The 19,170-nt window shown below is 37.2% G+C and overlaps 1 protein-coding gene across 3 annotated transcripts; it reads left to right on the top strand.

Moving 5' to 3' along the window:
- Positions 1 to 4,829: 4,829 nt before the first annotated feature.
- Positions 4,830 to 18,660, top strand: fkbp5 (FKBP prolyl isomerase 5). Of its 3 annotated transcripts, none has more exons than XM_079685721.1 (11): positions 4,830 to 5,088; positions 9,895 to 10,024; positions 10,178 to 10,322; positions 11,277 to 11,419; positions 12,102 to 12,216; positions 12,304 to 12,460; positions 13,789 to 13,879; positions 14,113 to 14,196; positions 14,282 to 14,467; positions 14,572 to 14,811; positions 16,237 to 18,660. In XM_079685721.1, the coding sequence occupies exons 2-11, from the start codon at positions 9,920 to 9,922 to the stop codon at positions 16,345 to 16,347; spliced, it is 1,377 nt and encodes a 458-aa protein (XP_079541847.1). In that variant the 5' UTR covers positions 4,830 to 5,088; positions 9,895 to 9,919; the 3' UTR covers positions 16,348 to 18,660. The 3 variants fall into 3 exon arrangements, with proteins under 3 accessions (XP_079541847.1, XP_079541849.1, XP_079541848.1); XM_079685723.1 differs by having other exon boundaries at positions 16,240 to 18,660; XM_079685722.1 differs by lacking the exon at positions 4,830 to 5,088 and adding an exon at positions 5,374 to 5,553.
- The last annotated feature ends 510 nt before the right edge of the window (positions 18,661 to 19,170 follow it).

The following is a 19,170-nucleotide window of genomic DNA, read 5'->3' on the forward strand; positions in this document are numbered from 1 at the left end:
TTCCCCCTTCAAATATTTTTATTTTTAATATCGGGGCAAATGGAATTCAGCTTATAATATACTATTGTCTCTTCTTCAAATGCATAACTTTTTTTTTTAAAAACATTTTTGTACTGGGTCTTTTATCCAAGTTAATGATCTAAAAACGTTTCCCAACGTCCATCTGGAGATGTTGAGATTTTAACTATCCAATCACTGATATCCATGGTCTAAATAGTGAGCCTGATACAAAAAAATTCACAGCCACATGTATATGATTTTGCAAAAAGGCAGCCAGTACATCAATAAGCTGTACTGTTTCACGTTGACAGGAAACACAAACTTTATTCTTGAAGTTTTACAGTTACTGCCTGCCATTTAGTGATTACTGCAGGAAACGCAAGTAAATCAAGAGAGCAAGACGGTTATTGCTCAACATGAGAAAACACCACAAATGACCCTTTGTGAGTGTTCAGGTGGGTGGTTACATACTTTATGTACACTTCCCGTATAGAGGCATATTCAACAAGCAGGGGAAGAGGTGTGAAAAGCAGAAGTATTTGTACCCCTCTAACCCTGAAGTTCTCAATCCTCATATTACAAAATTGAAAAATTAGACAAGGAAATTGTTTATTTAATCTTCAATTCCATGTTGAAGGGACACCTGCATATAGTTAGTTGATAGTGATTTGTTACCCACAACTTTTAATTTCCATCTAATACTACAGCAATAGCCTTGAATATATCTTTAATCAAACACATTGTAGAGTTGATAATGGTGCGGATGACTTTGTTTTGAAGGATCCTCTTTTAGTAAACCAAAGATATGTGTCTCTTGTTTGTTGTTATTACGTTGCATAGTGACCCTTTGATAAGTTTGGATAAGGCACAATATGCCATTGTGTGTGGTATGTCAAATTAGTTATCATGCTTTCATCAAACTTGCCTCAGGCGTTTTTGAACGATTAGTATGGAATTGCAATGTGATAGACTTTTGTGTGACTGATGAAAGGTAATTTAATGAGGAATAGTTACACTGAATATGGCAGGGTAGGTGAAAGAGTTGTGAAATGAAAGAGAGCTGTTACAGTTTAAAGTAAAGCCCTTGTGCTTTGGTTAAATTGTCTAATAATCTAATTCAAAGTTTGAAACCTCTGTTTTCTTTGAAATGTCCAATATCTGACTTTAATTTGTAATGCCATATTTTTCCAAGTCGCTATTGCAACACTACCTATCTAAATATCTGAATATTCTTTTCACCACTGACAAGTAGTCATTCATCATAACTGATTATTCAAGGAAATAAAATGAGCAATAACTCTTGTCCAAATATAAATATTTAGGGTTTAACTGCTTCAAAAACATGTTCTTTTAGTCCCTGTTACACTGTTTTTCTCTTCATCAGCGGCAGTGAGAAATCATTTATTTAAGGACTTGTACTTTCTTCAGGGGGTAAAAGTTCAGGGATAAAAGGGATCACTCAGGAGATTACATCCATGTACGCAACATGGATGCCTAGAACACAAACAAAGAGCATTAGGTTGCCCAGCCTTATTTTAGTTTCAGTGTTTGTGTGCTTTTCTTACCTGATCCTCATCACTTGTCTTTTATATCACCAAATTAATAATCAAGCTCATTTGTTGTCTTTATAGACGTGCTCCTGCTGCCAAATGATTCCCCTTTAAGCTGTTTAAATGAAACGTCTTTTCTTTTTTTCATGCCTCCACTCAGGGCTGTGTTTTTCAATCAGATTAGTACAGCACATTCTGTTCTGTTTCACTTCCTGATGACTGTGCAGCTTGTATCCCTAAATGAACTCACCCACGTGCTTCTGGTTACACCAAGACACTCATTCAGAGACACACACTTTCTTGCAACTGCCTCTCAGATTTGAATACTTATACAATATTTAGTAAATGCGTAAACCAATGATCAAGACAGACCTGCTGTTTATTTGTTAATACATTTAGCAAATACTTTTTCAGAGAGTATTTACTTTATTAAGAGCAATAGGAGACTCTAAAGCTGAAAAAAGAAATAGGTATGTAAATATGTTCATTACTTAAAAAGGTTGACTTAACTATTAACTTCATAATCGTCAGACGTTCTTGTTGCTGCTTTCATCACAACAGAAACAAGATGTTCATGATGTTTCAGGAAGAATGACAACATCAGGCCTTGAGTCAATAAAGAAATGTATTCATACATTTCAGTTCAGCTCAGGTCAGCTGAGTTCCTTTTTAACCTCCTCTTGCACATACAAGACAAGAGGAAGTGCAAACAAAGCTACCAGGACACCGCAGCACAGACGACGGTTTGGGAAAACAAACAAATCTCTGCTTGCCTGAGCCAGAGCCCTGATGAGCTTTTTATAAAAATATTTCTGTATTTTATTGTGAACACTTTGTTGCATTATGAGGGCTTATTGTGTTATCGGCTCAAAACACCTCAGTTAATATGTTACTGTCTCTTCTAATGTGAAAGAAATGTTCTAAAACGACAGTGTGTGAAATCTGTTATCTTCAGATAACTGATTGTTCGAGAGATTACTCAGCCTGTTGATAACATCCCTGTGGGTTTGCACAATCGGGTTCACCTGTGTTATGTAACCTTTATAATTAACGGGATCATGATGTTCCCTTCTATAGCTGCCTGGCTGTCTGCCAGCAGTGTGGTCAGACAGTATCCTCACCACCTCTTGACTGCAGGATTCACCCACCAGAAGCCTGCAATAAAGATTTAACAATCCGTGTAGACCAATAAACTGTGCCACATGTTCAAGTTGTTTTGTTATTTTAATGCAAAAAATATGCTGAACATAAACAGCAGCTGTAAAGTGGGCGGTATTGCAAACATCTTATGAGGAAATAATAATATAGCAGTATCCTCAGACCACAAAAGCACAGAGGCAAAGCCATAACAAGAATTTCATGGCAATTATGGGAAATGTGGCTGCTCTTGCACACAATACCCCTGATGTATATTGTATACAATATGTCTTGCTTCAGTGAAAGCCTGACTTCATCCAATACATTCTGAACATATTTTTAAATGTCTTAACATCTCATGCTCTTAATTTATACAAAAGCAGACACATGAGCAGATTCAAATATTTTCATGTTGTATTATACATTTCATATTTGAACTGACAGAATAATTAATATTAGGATTTGTTCAATGTTGATCTATTCAGCTTTTTTCTGTTTGCTGTGTTCTGTAACCCACATCTTCCTCCAGGCCTCCTTTGTCTTATTACTACATTGGCATATTGACAACCCTCTGGTGCCGTGTGTTTGCCAGAGAACAACCTTGTAAAGTCAACTATCCTTGGATCATGATAGGGGATTAAAGCAAAAATACAACCCAAACCTGCTGTGTGGAACTTAACCTTATGAAATAAACAACATTTACAATTTAAGTTGTCTTCTTAAAAAACTCTTAAAAAACTGTGATACATTTTTTCTGGAAGTAAGAGCAACTAAAGGGGATAAAGAGGCCATTGACCATTGACCAAATGAAACGGACCATTGGAACCTTGTACATGTTTCTCTGTGTTTGTAAATTATTGGCAACATTTGGGATAATTTAATTACACAGCTCAAATAATATAACACAGGTCCAGCCATTTTTACACATATTAATGAAAGTTATTAGTCTAAATTAAAATGGTGTAAAATGTGAATTTCATAGGTCTAATATCTGATATCTATTTGAGGCAAATATCCTCAATAACAGATGTCAAGTCCTCTGTTTGGAAGTATTAACTCTGAGTAATATTTCGCTAACTTGAATTATTTATTTTGATTTAACATATTACATTGTGGAAATGGCACAAAACTCATCCTCTGTTTTTGTGTCATGCTACAATATATATTTGTTGGCATCACTGGGTAACTTGAACAGAGTTACAGAGTCCCTGTGAGGTATTGACATTTCTGGAGTCTTTATTATGTTATATCCTTTATACTACCAATTTAAATATAATGAAAATATAGTTGTATAAATACAAATTGTAAATAAAAATTGAAGCCTTCCATCATGTGTATGTAAAAGGCCTACTAACTGCAAAACGGGTGCTTGCCACTATTTTTTAAATGTGATGACTTCCCTTTCCATCATAGTGTTTCTCAATGTACATTTAGGCCTACATGTTAACACCGCAGTACTTTTAAGTTTGAACACTGTAACACGGCTGTAGACAAACGATCTCCACCTAGTGAAAATCACAATAATGGTAAAAAAGGACCACCATGCATAGGCAATTATATTAGTAATAATAAGCATACATTTGAGCAAATTTTTCGAAATCACCATTTTCAAATAAGTTATAGTAACGTAACAGTAATAGTTACATCCTAAAAAAAACAGGTACACAAAATGAAAAGGCGGGGTTTTACCGACAGTAATCCGTCTCAGCGCGCGTCTTATCGGGCAGTGGATGTGCTTTTATTTCGGTGCTTTACACTGTGTGACTGGCTCGGCTATTACACAGCAGTGTTGATGATATGTGTTGTCAGCTGAGCGGGAAGGACAGCCTGCTGCGGTACAGGCTGTTCCCAGCCTGGCTCGGCACGGAACGGGTTACAGGTCAGGGTGTCTATTGGAACACAGTGTTCTCGTGAGCAGAGGCAGCGGTACAGCTACAGTACAGCCGGAACATTGTGTTACTTTGTGGCTGCTTTCCAAGACCTGCCCCTTAATTTTACACTAAACGCCCTCCCACAACTCTACGCTATACTACCCTCTCTCTCTCTCTCTCTCTCTCTCTCTCTCTCTCTCTCTCTCTCTCTCTCTCTCTCTCTCTCTCTCTCTCTCTCTCTCTCTCTCTCTCTCTCACTCCCTATCTCTCTCTCTCGCTCGTGTCATTTTGAAGTCTGAGATCCATGTGGCTACTTCACCGGCACGTTCAGGGCCACAGGACAAAAACAGCGCGACATAATAACCACATGGACAGAACATCTAGTACCCTGGATGAGATGAAAGGGGCGGGCTTGAATTAGGAGGAAAAAGACACGGTTTAAAAAAAAAAAAAAAAAAACACCGGCTGAAATTTCAGCATATTACCAGCCGTTTCGGGGGAGCAAAAATAAGGAAGAAGCGCAAGGAAATGTGAGTGTTTTCATCTGTTCCCTTTAATATGTGGCTACCGCTTAAAAAATGCTTAACGTTTGCTGTCTTTCCAGTGTTTTATGTTCACACCTCCCCAAGTTAAATGGCACTTGTTTTACATCGTAAAACATCAGAAGGAGTCTAATAAAATCGGTAATGATTAAATATAAAACTCAACATCCAGTTAGGTTGCATCGTTATGAGATGTTCTAGGGTGGATGTTGAGTTTTTCACGTGTAGGGGCATATGAGGTTACAGCTCCCCACTGTGCTATGGAACATAATGGCTGATAAGAGCCTATGTGTGTTAATAGGTGAGTGTATGCGTGTGTTTATGTGTGTGAATGTGCCACTTGGCTGTGGTTCCCAACGGAGGCGGATGAGGACACCAGTGTACATCCAGAATCCCTTAAGGCTTAGGTGTATCTTCATAAAGTACAGGTTGTAACACTTTCTCTGAGAAAAGGTAACATTAACTCTTGTGAATTCTTTGTGTGATTCATATTTAGTTTAGACCAAGGTGTTCATTGCGCGGACATAATGGTAGGCAAGGCAAGGCAATTTTATTTATATAGCACTTTTCAGCACGTGGCGATTCAAAGTGCTTTGGTAACCTCGGAATAACTAATATATGGCTCTCATCATATAATTAGATTTAGATGATGTGTTGAGTTTGAAGCAGATCTGGCCTGCTGACATGGACACAGGTTAAGGCAAAGTCTCAGAGATGAATCATACTGCCTGGGGACTTCATTTCCAAGAACATGACAGATACAAATAATTTACCAAAGGGTGGCCGGTTCTTAACCTTTGCCTTTGAAGAACAGCACAATTGAAAGGCTGAAAGTGTCTTTTTCAATTAAAAGTACATATATAACACAGTAACAGCATTTGCCCAAAAAGTCCATAAAAGCAGTTTTTTGTTGTATACTTTTCTTCCTTAGTCTCCCTGCGATGTCTTTGTCAGGATAAAACATAATTTCCCGGGCCAGACAGTGCTGTGCCTCAGGATGTGTGTGTATGGCTCTGTTATGAACAGTGTGTGCTCACATGTTCATATATGAATCAGCAGCAGAGCACGGATGTGAGACAGAATGTACAGATACACCGTGTGCGTCTGTGGATATGGTCTTTGCCTCATTGTGTTCTGTTCCTGCATTCCTCCGTAGGGTATCTCAGTTTAGGTACATGTAGCCTACATGCCATTTAATTTGTGCTGTAAATATTTGCATTAGGTTTCATGGTTTAATAATTCATACTTTTATAAAGGAAGAAAATAAGGATACATTTATTGGATTTTATTACTCTTTAATTATGTGAACATATTAATAATGGTACTTTATCAAACTAGATATATCGCTCTAACTGCTTTAGCTTGTATTGAAATTGTGTGTTAATATAATTGGCTAATTTGAATAATTAAAATCATGTTTTTTTTTCATTCCAAATTGAAGCTGAGCTGTACGTGAGGGGGTCTCAGATTGGTGAACACCATCAGGCTTTGCCAGCAGGGAACTGTGAATAGAAGGAACATTGTGTTCAGAACCGCACACACACACACAAACACGCATACGCACACGCACACACACGCACACACACGCACACACACGCACACACACGCACACACACGCATACACACACACACACACACACACACACACACACACACACACACACACACACACACACACACACACACACACACGCACGCACGCGCACACACACGTAAAAAGAAGCACATCTTAAATTAAATTCATGAAATTTAAAAGGCACAGGATAAGGTGTACTGCAGGAAAGTGACAGACATTTTGAGGTGTACTTGTGTTGAAGAGTTCCGTAAACGACACTCGATCTTTGAGAGTGACACGATTGAAGAAACAGAATAGTTAACAGATATCAACTAAACAGATGTTAATGGCTTTACTCTGTTGATTGAGCGAAGTGGTAGTGCCATGGATTTGGCTCTTGTATTTAAACGAGGAAAACAAGTTAATATCCATTTCTTAATCGATATTCAATGCAATGAGTCTACTGCTGCGTACGAATCTCATGCCAAGCTCTGTTGCTTCATTTTCACACTAACAGGCGCTTTAGGAACTTACAGACCTCGGAAGCATATTCTAATATTTTCACATGGTCATTAACAGCATCTTGGATGTCTTGAGCTTGAAGGCAAGACAACTGGTGGAAAAATCAAGAAAACTGATAAGCCGTTCCTCTTTACCATTTTAACGTCTCTGTGGAAAACCTGAAGGGGCCACAAGACTGCCATCTGATCATAACCCTGCAGAACTGCTCCCTCACAGGACATTGTTTAGGCTTTGCAGTAAATGTGTATAAGAGTTAATTTAGATTTATTAGAAATGATTAAAATATGTTGTTTGTTTCAGCAAAATAGAGAAAATATATGATACCATTAACAGTTATATTAGGGTTGTGGAGATAGGAGTTTTCATACAAAAGTTAAAGGCAATGTTCTCCTAGACAAGTACAGCCATCAATTTAAAAAAAGAACTTATTGAAATTGATCACTTTTTGTTTGTTTATACATTTTCATTTTTCATACTTCCTTACTTTCTTCGTGTTTTGAGTCTAATAATTGTACGGTTCTCCTTTAAAAACTTGTTTCAACTTTATTATATTAAGAAATATCTCAGACTCATATTGGCTTTATACCTCTGAACCCGATGAAGAGCCAATATGTGCTTGAATTGTGCTTCTTTTTACAACATACAGTAATTTAGCAAAAAAAGGTTTAAAATGGAATTATCTTCAGGGTTGTTTTGAGGAAGACATCCATTTTCTCATTAGTGGTGTGGTGTTTGTTATCGTTACTTCACAACTCTGGCTTAACATAGGGATAACGTTGATTACATCCTGGCACAGTCCCAGAGCAGCCCGCGGCAGTAATCCGTAAGCAAGTGTTAAAGTCTCAGTTGTTGCATGTGATAACAATCTACACAACTTTAGTGTTTTACAACATGCTTCATGATTATTGCCAGGGTGTACCTAAAAGGCCTGCAGCCATGTTTTGAGGAATTGAGTAACATATGTTATTACACCTGCCTTGACATAGTTTCCTCCTCTTGCAATGCTGGAGTATACAATAGACAATGAGGTTGTATGGCAATGTAGACTAGACAGACAGACAGACAGACAGACAGACAGACAGACAGACAGACAGACAGACAGACAGACAGACAGACAGACAGACACACAGACAGACAGACAGACAGACAGACACACAGACAGACAGACAGACAGACAGACAGACAGACAGACAGACAGACAGACAGACAGACAGACAGACAGACAGACAGACAGACAGACAGACAGACACACAGACAGACAGACAGACAGACAGACAGACAGACAGACAGACAGACAGACAGACAGACAGACAGACAGACAGACATTCCTTGCAGTTTAGCTAGTCAAAGGTTTTCACATTTCTCCAAGTTACCAAAACCTCAAGCATTATATTTACACTATATCATTTAAAAAAAAAATAGCAACCAATCTGTCTGCCTTTTTACCTTTCTGTCTGACAGGCTGGTTTTTAAACGTAAAACCATAATTTAATTTATTGAAACTGTCAAATGCCAAAATCTGGCATCAAATGTCTAGCCTGATCTATTTAACTTGCAACAGTTACAAAACTATCATTTTGATTTGAAGAGAAAATAGACAAAGACATCTGAATTCTTTGTCTGTTGTGTTAGATTATTATACAATATAAATATAAGCTGATTTGTTTCTATGGAATACAAACACTGCCAAAAAACGGATGTTATTGACAGATTACGTGATACGAAGGTGAGAGTATACTGTACAGGATTCTTGATGAAGATTGGTGATATCATTATCTTACAAAGGGATCAGTAATTATGTGGATTTGATGGCCATGCAGGTAGCGACACATTCTTGTTTCTTCACAGTAAGGGCAAGAGGAGACACCATTTGAGAGAATGACAAAATCACCAGATAAAACTGGAAAGCCGGACCCCTCATATTCTGATAAGCTATTATATCAGTGTTTCACCTCTGAGAGTCATGATCTAAATCAACATTTTAACCTGACTCATAACAAACACTGAGAGAGATTACATGACTGTATTCATGATGGCACAGCTTTTTCTTTAAATAATGTGTGAGGGTAGTCATGCCCACACTTCAACTGTGCATACAGGGCTTTCAGGAACAAAGACTAATGTTTAAATACAAAATAATTGCTGAATCATACCACATGTCGAAATTAGGTTCAGCTTGCCAACTGCAGCAGATGCCATACAATATGTTGATGTCATTTATAGAATGACAAAGAGCACAAAAGGCTATTAACTAATAGTCCTGGACATACTGTTCTTTGGTGATAGCAACTCATGTTACTAAATAAAATCACTGAAGCAGGAGACAGGCTGCTACCTTTAGCATTTTATTTATAGGAAAAAGGTGTGGTGCAGACAGTTAAGTATTTTCATAAATGCAGTTCAAAATAATGTTCCTGATACATCTGGGATCCATGTAACTGTGGCTTTTGCATACAATTGTAAATATATCTCCAGTGCAGTACCTTAAATAGCTACAAGTTATATAATGTGGAGGAGAAAGTCATTTTTACTGGGTGAATGATGGACATCTTGAATTCTTATATTCTCTGTAATTTTCCGGTCCGGCTACACAGACCACCGTCTACCGTTTTCCTGTTACAAGTTTTTGCCCAAGTGAAAACACGAGACACGAGGACATGTTCTTTTTGACAGTCAGTTCACTAACACGTAGGCTTGTGTGTTCATAATGTTTACAGTGTTACCGTGTGCCCACACGCAAAAATGACCACTGATCAGGATCTGACGATGGATGGCCAGCCAGCTACGTCCGTCTTTGCTACAAAGGGCACTGATGTAACACCTAAAAAAGACAAAGGAGTTGTCAAGGTATTTATAGTAATTTATTTAAATTGTCTTTTTGTTGGCACTTAGAAACAATTATGACTCACATGACATGGTCATGATCTTTCATGGGTTATTCTATATTCTCTGTTAAAAAGGTTTCTCGTTTGAACTTAGAGTTCCTCTTGCTGTCTGCAGGTTGTGAAGCGTCAGGGGCTGGATGGAGAGTGGCCGATGATAGGGGACCGAGTGACCGTCCACTATACTGGGAAGCTGCTCAGCGGGAGGAAGTTTGACTGCAGCCGAGAGCGCAAAGAACCTTTTAGTTTTAATGTCGGCAAAGGTAGATTACTTCATGCATTAGTGTTATACCTGATGGGCCGTAGTCTTCTCTCTGACTTAGAGCTATTCTCAATTTCTTTATCTCAGTTTTTGAAACCGTCCTAACATGATTTCTTGTGATCTCGTCACAAATGTCTCAAGTGACATCACAGCACCACTACTAAGAATTTGTTTTCCCAACGACAAGCTGTTTTGTCACTCTTTTGATCACATGTGCAAAAACACATGCGCTTTGCTTAAATAAATTAGATTTTCATTCAAAAACCATTTGTTTAGAGATTTGGACTTTAAGTTATTGCAATTCAAGAAATTGAGCCTGAGCGGATGAGAAAACCTAGAGTTTTTGGAAAATATGCTTTCTTGCTGATAGTTCATTCATATGAATAACACATCTCTCCACTACGGTGACTGAGAAGTGCAAACGAGAATTACAAAGTGTGAAACACTTTAACAAAGCTTGTTACATTTTATAAAACAAAATTACATTAGCAAAACACTTTTACCAAAGAAAAAACCATTTAACATTAACAAAAACAAATTAACAAGATGCGAAACACTTTTACAAAGCTAGAGACAAATTTGCATTTTATAAAACAAATGTACAAGTCCCGAAACACTTTAACATTTCCCGAAACACTTTAACATTTGCCAAACCACTTTAACACTTCTACTTTTGTGTACATAAAATGAGTAAAAACAACAGGATGTAGTTTTACAGAGGGGCTATTTTATAACTATCTCCTGGTTGTAGCTTCATATTTTACAGACAGATATGTAAACAGTCTTTTCATGAAAATGTGGGCAAGAAAAATAATATGCGTATTTACCAAAATGTAAAACCTTTTTTTTTTTTTTACATTTTTGTCATTATAATTTAAACAATGACAAAATATCAAAGCCTGATTTATGAACCAGCACATCTCTCATATTTGTTATTTGCTTCATCCACTCACAGGTCAGGTCCTTAAGGCCTGGGATATTGGTGTGATGTCCATGCAGAGAGGCGAGGTGTGCAGGTTGCTCTGTAAACCAGAGTACGCTTATGGATCTGCAGGAAATCCAGATAAAATTCCTCCCAGTTCTTCTGTGGTGTTTGAGGTAGGTGTGCCATGCCAGTGCCTCCAATTTGTGCATTCATTCTGTATCAAACCGGGGGACTGATCATTTGAAAGCATGTGTCCGTCTGAGATGGAGCAGTCTGCTCATAACATTGTCTATTTGAATCCCTCTCAGTCAAGAAGCCATATACATTCAGTTGTAGCTCAGGATACAATCCAGGCATCTCCGTCTTCTTCAATACATTTCTTCAGCTATTTGAAAATTTAACAAAGACTTACAGTGGTCCAGCCGTAGAAAAACAAAGAGTCTTAAGTTGAATAATTGAATAAGTGTAAACATCATAATCCACAGCTACAATGCAGAGTTGCATAACAATATTTTTCTAATCTTAAGCTACCTGGAGGTAATTAAAGACGGGGAGGCAGGATGTCAGGGGGTTATTTGTCTGAGAGGGGATGCTCTAAGCTTGTCCCTGAGAGAGGTATGGAGTGTAAACATCTGTCTGATTACACAGTTTATCTATATGTTTAATTCAATGGTCATAATTTAATTTGAATAATAATTTATTTAATTTTGTTTCCATGACTTGACTCCTACTTGTTTTGTGTCCTCCCACACCTACTGTAACACCATTCACTGCAGTGCTCTCACTTTACATTTGCTTCATACTGTATATCTATTTGTATAACAATGGTTGAATAAATGTTTTCAACAAAAACAGATGGAGCTTCTCAAGTTTGAAGGAGAGGCTCTCACAGGCGATTCCGGCATCATAAGAAGGATAAAGGTCAAAGGAGATGGTTACATGAATCCCAACGATGGAGCAAGTGTTGAAGGTAGGGTCATTATTGTCTTCATGAATATTGTGCCCTATGAAATGCAAACATCAGAGTTTACATGTTGTCATTATTTGTGATCCACAGTGCATCTGGAGGGAAAGTGTGATGGCCGACGATTTGACTGCAGGGACGTCAGTTTTATAGTTGGTGAGGCTGAAGATAAAGGCGTTCCTCTCGGAGTGGACCGAGCCATGGACAAGATGCAGAAGGGAGAGTGCTGTTTGCTTTATCTAAAACAAAAGTAAGTTAAAAAAAACACCTTTGCTCTCTCAAATTCTTTTTGTAGCGTGTCTTTATGTGGATTGCTTTGGTACCTACCTAAAGTTTCCTGCTTCATCTGACGACAAAATACTATAACGTCCTCAGGTAACATTTATTTAATTGTACCTTGATTTCTGTCATTTCCGAATTATTATTATTTTGTATTATTATTTTTTGTCTTTTATGTGGATTTGAAGTCTGTTACCAAATTCAGAAATCATGCAACAATTCTACAATAGCTCTACAATGTATTGAATAGTAATGTATCTGTCTTTTCAGATACATATGCACTAACATTGTTTTAGGTTTATGCTGTATTGATAGTAAAAAACCTTCATGTGCGGTACTTTTAATCTAGTAATTATGAGAGTTAGTTCTAAAAATACTTTAAAATCCATCGGTGTTCAAAATCTGTGATTTGGACGTTCAACAACTCACTGAGGAGTCAGGCATCCAAAAAATGAAGTTCATTTTAGACCAGATGAAAAGAGATGGCGGGCATTTTATATCATTTTATATCTATCCTAGACAGAAATTAGGAGTGATTGCAAAAGCAAATTGAACACATTGTACTCCTTGAAATACATAATATCATTCACCTAACCCCGCCTACGCCAACCTCACCTATTTTAACCTCAGGCAAAAGCAATTCAAAGGAGTGGTGACTTACAAGGAATTCATATTACACTTCATACTTAGAGTTCATGCCAACAAGTAGTAACATAACATAAACCACCCTGAAATAAGAACATTACATAATAATAATAATTTTTATGTGTCTGGAATATTGCTATGTATTGGCATGTATAGCTGTCATGAGATCAGATGTTCACCAATATAATTCACAATAACAAAAGCATTGTATGGAAAATGTAATTGTGTGTTTGGGGCAAACAAATTAAACTCATATGTGTGTGTGTGTGTGTGTGTGTGTGTGTGTGTGTGTGTGTGTGTGTGTGTGTGTGTGTGTGTGTGTGTGTGTGTGTGTGTGTGTGTGTGTGTGTGTGTGTGTGTGTGTGTGTGTGTGTGTGTGTGTGTGCCATTAGGGTAGGGAGAAAGCAAATGCAAAGTAACATAACTGTTTTAAAAGGCTCTGGATTTGTTACACAATAATATAAAACATGTGTTATTGACATGACATTTTTAGATTGATTCACATGTGCGATTTAACACACCATAGTTTACATGTTAAAAGCCTTTAGTTTACTGATGTCAGTGTTTGATATCTAGAAGAACTGACCATTTGAAAGTGATTACTTGTTCTATCAATGGGATCAACTTCTGTCATGTTATGTCTTTTTTACACAGGTATGGCTTTGGAAGCGAAGGTAAACCGGAATTAAAAATTGGACCATACAAAGACATCGTATACGAAGTTACCCTCAAAAGCTTTCAAAGGGTGAGTCCTGCTTTCTGCTTTCACAAAAATAAAGGTCACGTTCTACATTAGGTTTGGTTAGTACGTTAGTGTGGTTTTTGTTTCTATGTAAACAAACACACATTGAATAACACTTCGATAAAGTACAACAAGTTCTTCACAGTCTGTATATCATTTTCCGATGACTTCCTTAAACATGAAAACCTGTTTTTTTTTCTCTCCACTTTTTGTGACGTTAATTGTTTTACCAAAAGGCTAAAGAATCCTGGGAAATGGACCTACCTGAAAAGCTGGAGTTGGCTGCTGTAGTTAAGCAAAAAGGGAATCAGTATTTTAAGGTACTGTCTCTATTCTTTTCTTTTGTCTTAACATTTTTTTTAATCGTTAACATGTTCATAAAATGGTGTCATCTTTCTTTATTAGGCAGGGTTACACCACCAGGCAGTGGCCCAGTACCAGCGCATCGTGTTGTGGCTGGAGATGGAGTGTGGGACTGGGATGGAGCAGCAGAAGAGAATACAGTCCTACATGTTGACAGCAAACCTCAACTTAGCGTTGTGTTTCCTGAGGACAAAAGAGTACACACAAGTTGTGGAAAACTGCAACAAGGTGAGCTGGTAGACCCTGATGATATTTATCCAAATTTAAAAACCATATAGCTTCAATAAATTCACCTTCTGTATTTAAAATGATGAATCTGTGTATGTTATAAGGTGGTTGAGCTGGATGAGCACAATGAGAAGGCTTTGTACCGTCGTGGGGAAGCACGACTCCTCCGTAACGAGTTCAGCCTGGCTATGGAAGATTTCAAGCACGTGTTGCAAGTTAACCCTTCAAATCGAGCAGCTCATGCTCAGATTTCCATCTGCCAAAGCAAAATTAAAGAACACCACGAACAGGACAAGAAGACCTATGCCAACATGTTCCAGAAATTTGCAGAACGCGACGCCAAGGTAAACATTCCTCGCCAAATGTCGGCCTGACTCGTGTGTGTGCGTGTGTGTGTGTGTGTGTGTGTGTGTGTGTGTGTGTGTGTGTGTGTGTGTGTGTGTGTGTGTGTGTGTGTGTGTGTGTGTGTGTGTGTGTGTGTGTGTGTGTGTGTGGCTTCAAGTGTATTGAATATGAACAATAATATTAAATGAAGGGAAGACATTACAACTCAATAATAAATATACTAAGTATAAACAGATGATTTCAAGAATAAGGCCCAATATATCAATATGCTAAGATAAGTACAATTCAAACAAAGAATAGTGGAAGGACAATAAACAATTGTTAGAAAGCAGATGTGTGTTATTATATATTTACTAATTAGTAAACGATAACAGGGTGATCTATAAGAAAAATGTGATTTGTATGTTAGCCCTGGGAAGTACATGGGGCACATGGCACATTAACTCTTTTTAATAATGGTCAGCCATTTTGGGTATCATGGGGAAGATATCGATACACCCCTTCAAACCAAAATCTCCTGCAAAATATTTGGCTAATCACAACAGGTATGCCCTCCATCAAATATTTTACAAAGAAATAACTGATTTGTAAATGTTTTAAAGGGCTTTAATCCTCTTTTCACAGTATAAACGGCCTGCAGTATCGCCCCCTATTGTACTTTATTCAGTATTATGCTGACCTCTAGTGTTCATTCATGGATTTGTTGATATTCTCATCTATTTATCCAGATCCAGATGCTCTTCTCAATTCTCAGTAAATACTAAGATAAATAAAGCACCTAACTGAATTTTTCAATATCCATACTCACAGACTTTGATACCACAAGGTACACAAGTGATTAGGTCTCTAATATGGTCAAGTGCATGACCGTTAGAGACCTTAAAGGGCACTTTGTACATCCGCATTTCTGCAAACTTTGTCTGATGCAATTATCTGCAAGTCACAGCTTTGTGACAATTAACAACACTAAATCATTTTTACATTTTTAAACACTACATTACCAAAGACTGAGATGGTTCATAACAAACAGCACATGAGTGATGCAAGGCTATACAACACTTGCTTGCCTTGTTTATTCCTCAAAACATCTTTTAATTTTGCTTTGATATACTGTTTTGGCAAAAACTATTAGATTTATTTTTTGACAATTGCCACATTGTCACATTCCTATTTACATAATTCGCAGACTTTGCAGCTTTGTGCACTGAAGACTTACTAGGTGACGTCAGTAATGTCCCTGAAGGGTTTAAGGCCTAATGGGGTTGTAGACTGCAGAAACAATAATTGGGGACATTTCAGAATTCATCAGTTTTATGACTCATTCTTAACAATATATTTAAGACTGCTTATGTATACACAAAAAAAAAACAAGCAAGCAAGGCAAGCTCTCACATTTGACCTTTGTGTGCTTCATCTCCCCTCAGCAGGTTAGAAAGACGAAAAGGAGGCGGGATGAGTGCGTGAGGAACGGCATGAACGGTGAAGTGGGCATCAAGCGACGGCGGAGGAGTCAGGACGGTCCATCGGCAAAGTGACATTTGAAAGGGAGAAAAAAAAGACATGGCTTCCTTTGCTTCTCAAGCCCAGGGAGCAGAGGAAAGAAAACGGTCGTAAAGAAGCCTCTAATCCAAACATCTTTATCCCAAAATCCAACGTTACCATTCCTGCATATAAAAAAGACTTTAAGCAGGGACGTTTGCAAGCCAAACAGCATTTCCCCTGTCACATGGACTGTGTGACTGCCAGGACGAATTAGTACTGTAGAATCAGAGAGTAATTGGTGAACACTTCTAGCCCCCACCTATCATTATTTGAAAGAGATAGTAGATTTCTTCAAAAACACAGATGAGTAACATTTTATTTGTCATTCAGACTTCAAACTTTGGCTAGTCTTTAAATGTGTAATATGTACTTTGGATAAAAGGTGTAATAGGTCCTGTTAGCTTGGTGTAGAAAAGCCTGCATTCATTTAATGTTGGGCCATTTGTTCTATATTACTAGAAATCCAGGACTCAAAAAGATTACCCTGCAAACATGAATCTGCAATAATGCAAGAAATCATGATTGAAAGCTCACGTTTCTCATCAGCAGATGCAGTGAGTATAATCTGAAAGAACAAACTACAAATACTAAATTACAAATATAAATCTGTAACTCTGGTGTTATGACAAATTCAAAATTCTCTTTATTTGGTTTTCGTAAATGCTGAATTAATGTAATTTGTAACATTGAGCTACTACCTATGAAGCCAAATCAGTACTTGTTTTTTAAAGCCTATACGAGGAACCTGAACTGAGAGAGATTATTTCCAGAATTACAATTCAAATTCAGCGCCTTGTTTTGGGCAAATATGAGGCATTGTTTTATGATGGATTAGACTGCGGTCATGCACTAAAGTAATTTATTCATGAATACATGCATGAAAGGTCATTTTTTGTTAAATTTATTTAGTTTTTGTCCATTTAACCGTACAATACAAACTGTTTTTCATGAGAAGCCAGGCTGGTATTGTTTCAAAACAGTGATGAACTATGGAAGTGAAAACAGATGATACCTTTTTTTATGGAGTGATAACTTAACATTTCAGTGGCAGCTGCAAAAACCTTAATAAAATAGAAACTGAGAGTTGAAATATACATATAATTAAATATTTTACCTCTGAAGCTTTGGTAGATTTGACTGATTGATGACATTCTTTCCCTGTTGCACTCATGTGTTAATCTATCAGCTAATTGCATAAACAAGCATGGCACAATCTTCAACACACATACATTTTCCTTTAACAGCTGGCTGTCATAAATCCGCTTAATTATAATATAATCTTTTTACGAAAGGAGGCAGTTGATCCTAACATCACCTCCACCCCCGCCTTTTTATTTGACAGGGAAGATGTAATACTATTTGACCCTGTGAGTGTAAGCGGGAGAGAGACACAGTAACCGCAATTAAGCTTTAAAACCGTCAATATTTCAAATCTGGTCATTTGATCAACTTCGCAATGCTGTGTGAGTGTTTTTGCCTCAATCCAGGAAACGTTGTCTCTCTATTTCACTGCATCTATTTCATGTTTTTTGTTTTTTTTAAGTGTATGAATGATGGTTGATAGTAGACAGGGTTGCACTTTGGTGACTGTAAAAACCAACACTGTTATCTTTTCATGAAATATCTGGATAAAGTCTTGACGATAATCTAGAGATGTTTTATAAACATTGTTTGGTTCAGAACGTAAACCTTAGCTGTCTTAAATATTTTGTGGGGAAAAAAATCAACAGTGTGTATGTGTGTATAACTGTGTGTGTGTGTGTGTGTGTTGATATACTGTATATTGTTGTTGCTTATTAGAAAGGTTTCTAAACAGCTTGTTGCTATATGTTTTCAAGTACTGCTGGCTCTAAACATTCAAACATTTTGTACTGTGGAAATGAGCATGAAGTACCTCTTCTAGCAATTATTATTGCATTTAAGATTATACTTAATATTTATCCCCTCATTGTCATCTACAAAAAAATACCCTGGGCTCTTGGAGCTGTATTCTTTATTTTTGATAACTTGCCAATGCCAATTATAGGAATATTCGGAAAAGTTTGACATAAACAAAATGCAGCTGGTTAACTGCCGATTGAGATTGGTTTTATTAGAAACTGTTCTACAAAATGTTTACATATATTCAAAAGATCTTCACCCTGTAAAGCAAGATTTGATCAATGTTTTAAACCGGCATTTATGCAATGAAATATTTTCAGACAAAAACTACCTAAGGTACCTTTGTTCATGTCTTCTTTATATATATTTTTTATTTTTTTGCACTTTAAAAGCATTTAATAAATCTAAGAATTGCATTAATGAAACATGTCACTCTTCAATTGAGAAGCCAATATTTTATTGATAGTTGACATGGTGAACTTGTTTGCAATGTTTTTTCATTTACACGTTCAGCAGTTACAGAGCAACAATATTATTCATTTGGGGTCGTGTTCACCTGATGTTTTCTGTTTTAACTCTATTTTTGTGAAATATGGTCTTTACCTGCTGAATACTCCATCACACACAGTAGAGCATTTTCTGATACCAGTGCGTTCCGACTAAAACAGAACAATGTAAAGTTGTGGTCCAAATAGCTAAAATATGCACTGAAACTTGCTAATAACCGAGGGGGCCTGCAGATTCCGGTTATTCTTCTTAAGCTCATGACTACGAGCGTGTTTCGTAACATAGTCTGTCTTTTATTTTTATACTAACATTGATAATAGCTCCTTTGATGTGTCTTTCTTCGGGGTCAACATTAGTAATTCCCCACAGGTTAAAAGTTCATTCTTTACAATTTTACCACAATGTTATTTGATCAGTTTGCTCACTTG

The sequence above is a fragment of the Notothenia rossii genome (genome assembly GCF_949606895.1).
Source record: "Notothenia rossii genome assembly, chromosome: 5".
Classification (NCBI taxonomy): domain Eukaryota; kingdom Metazoa; phylum Chordata; class Actinopteri; order Perciformes; family Nototheniidae; genus Notothenia; species Notothenia rossii.

What these genes read in the sequence shown, in the direction of transcription:
- fkbp5 (XM_079685721.1), top strand. Translation starts at nt 9,920, where the DNA reads ATGACCACTGATCAGGATCTGACGATGGATGGCCAGCCAGCTACGTCC. An exon ending in GTTCTTCTGTGGTGTTTGAG is followed by an intron (nt 11,420 to 12,101) that starts GTAGGTGTGCCA and finishes CAACAAAAACAG; the next exon opens with ATGGAGCTTCTCAAGTTTGA. An exon ending in TTGTGGAAAACTGCAACAAG is followed by an intron (nt 14,468 to 14,571) that starts GTGAGCTGGTAG and finishes GTATGTTATAAG; the next exon opens with GTGGTTGAGCTGGATGAGCA.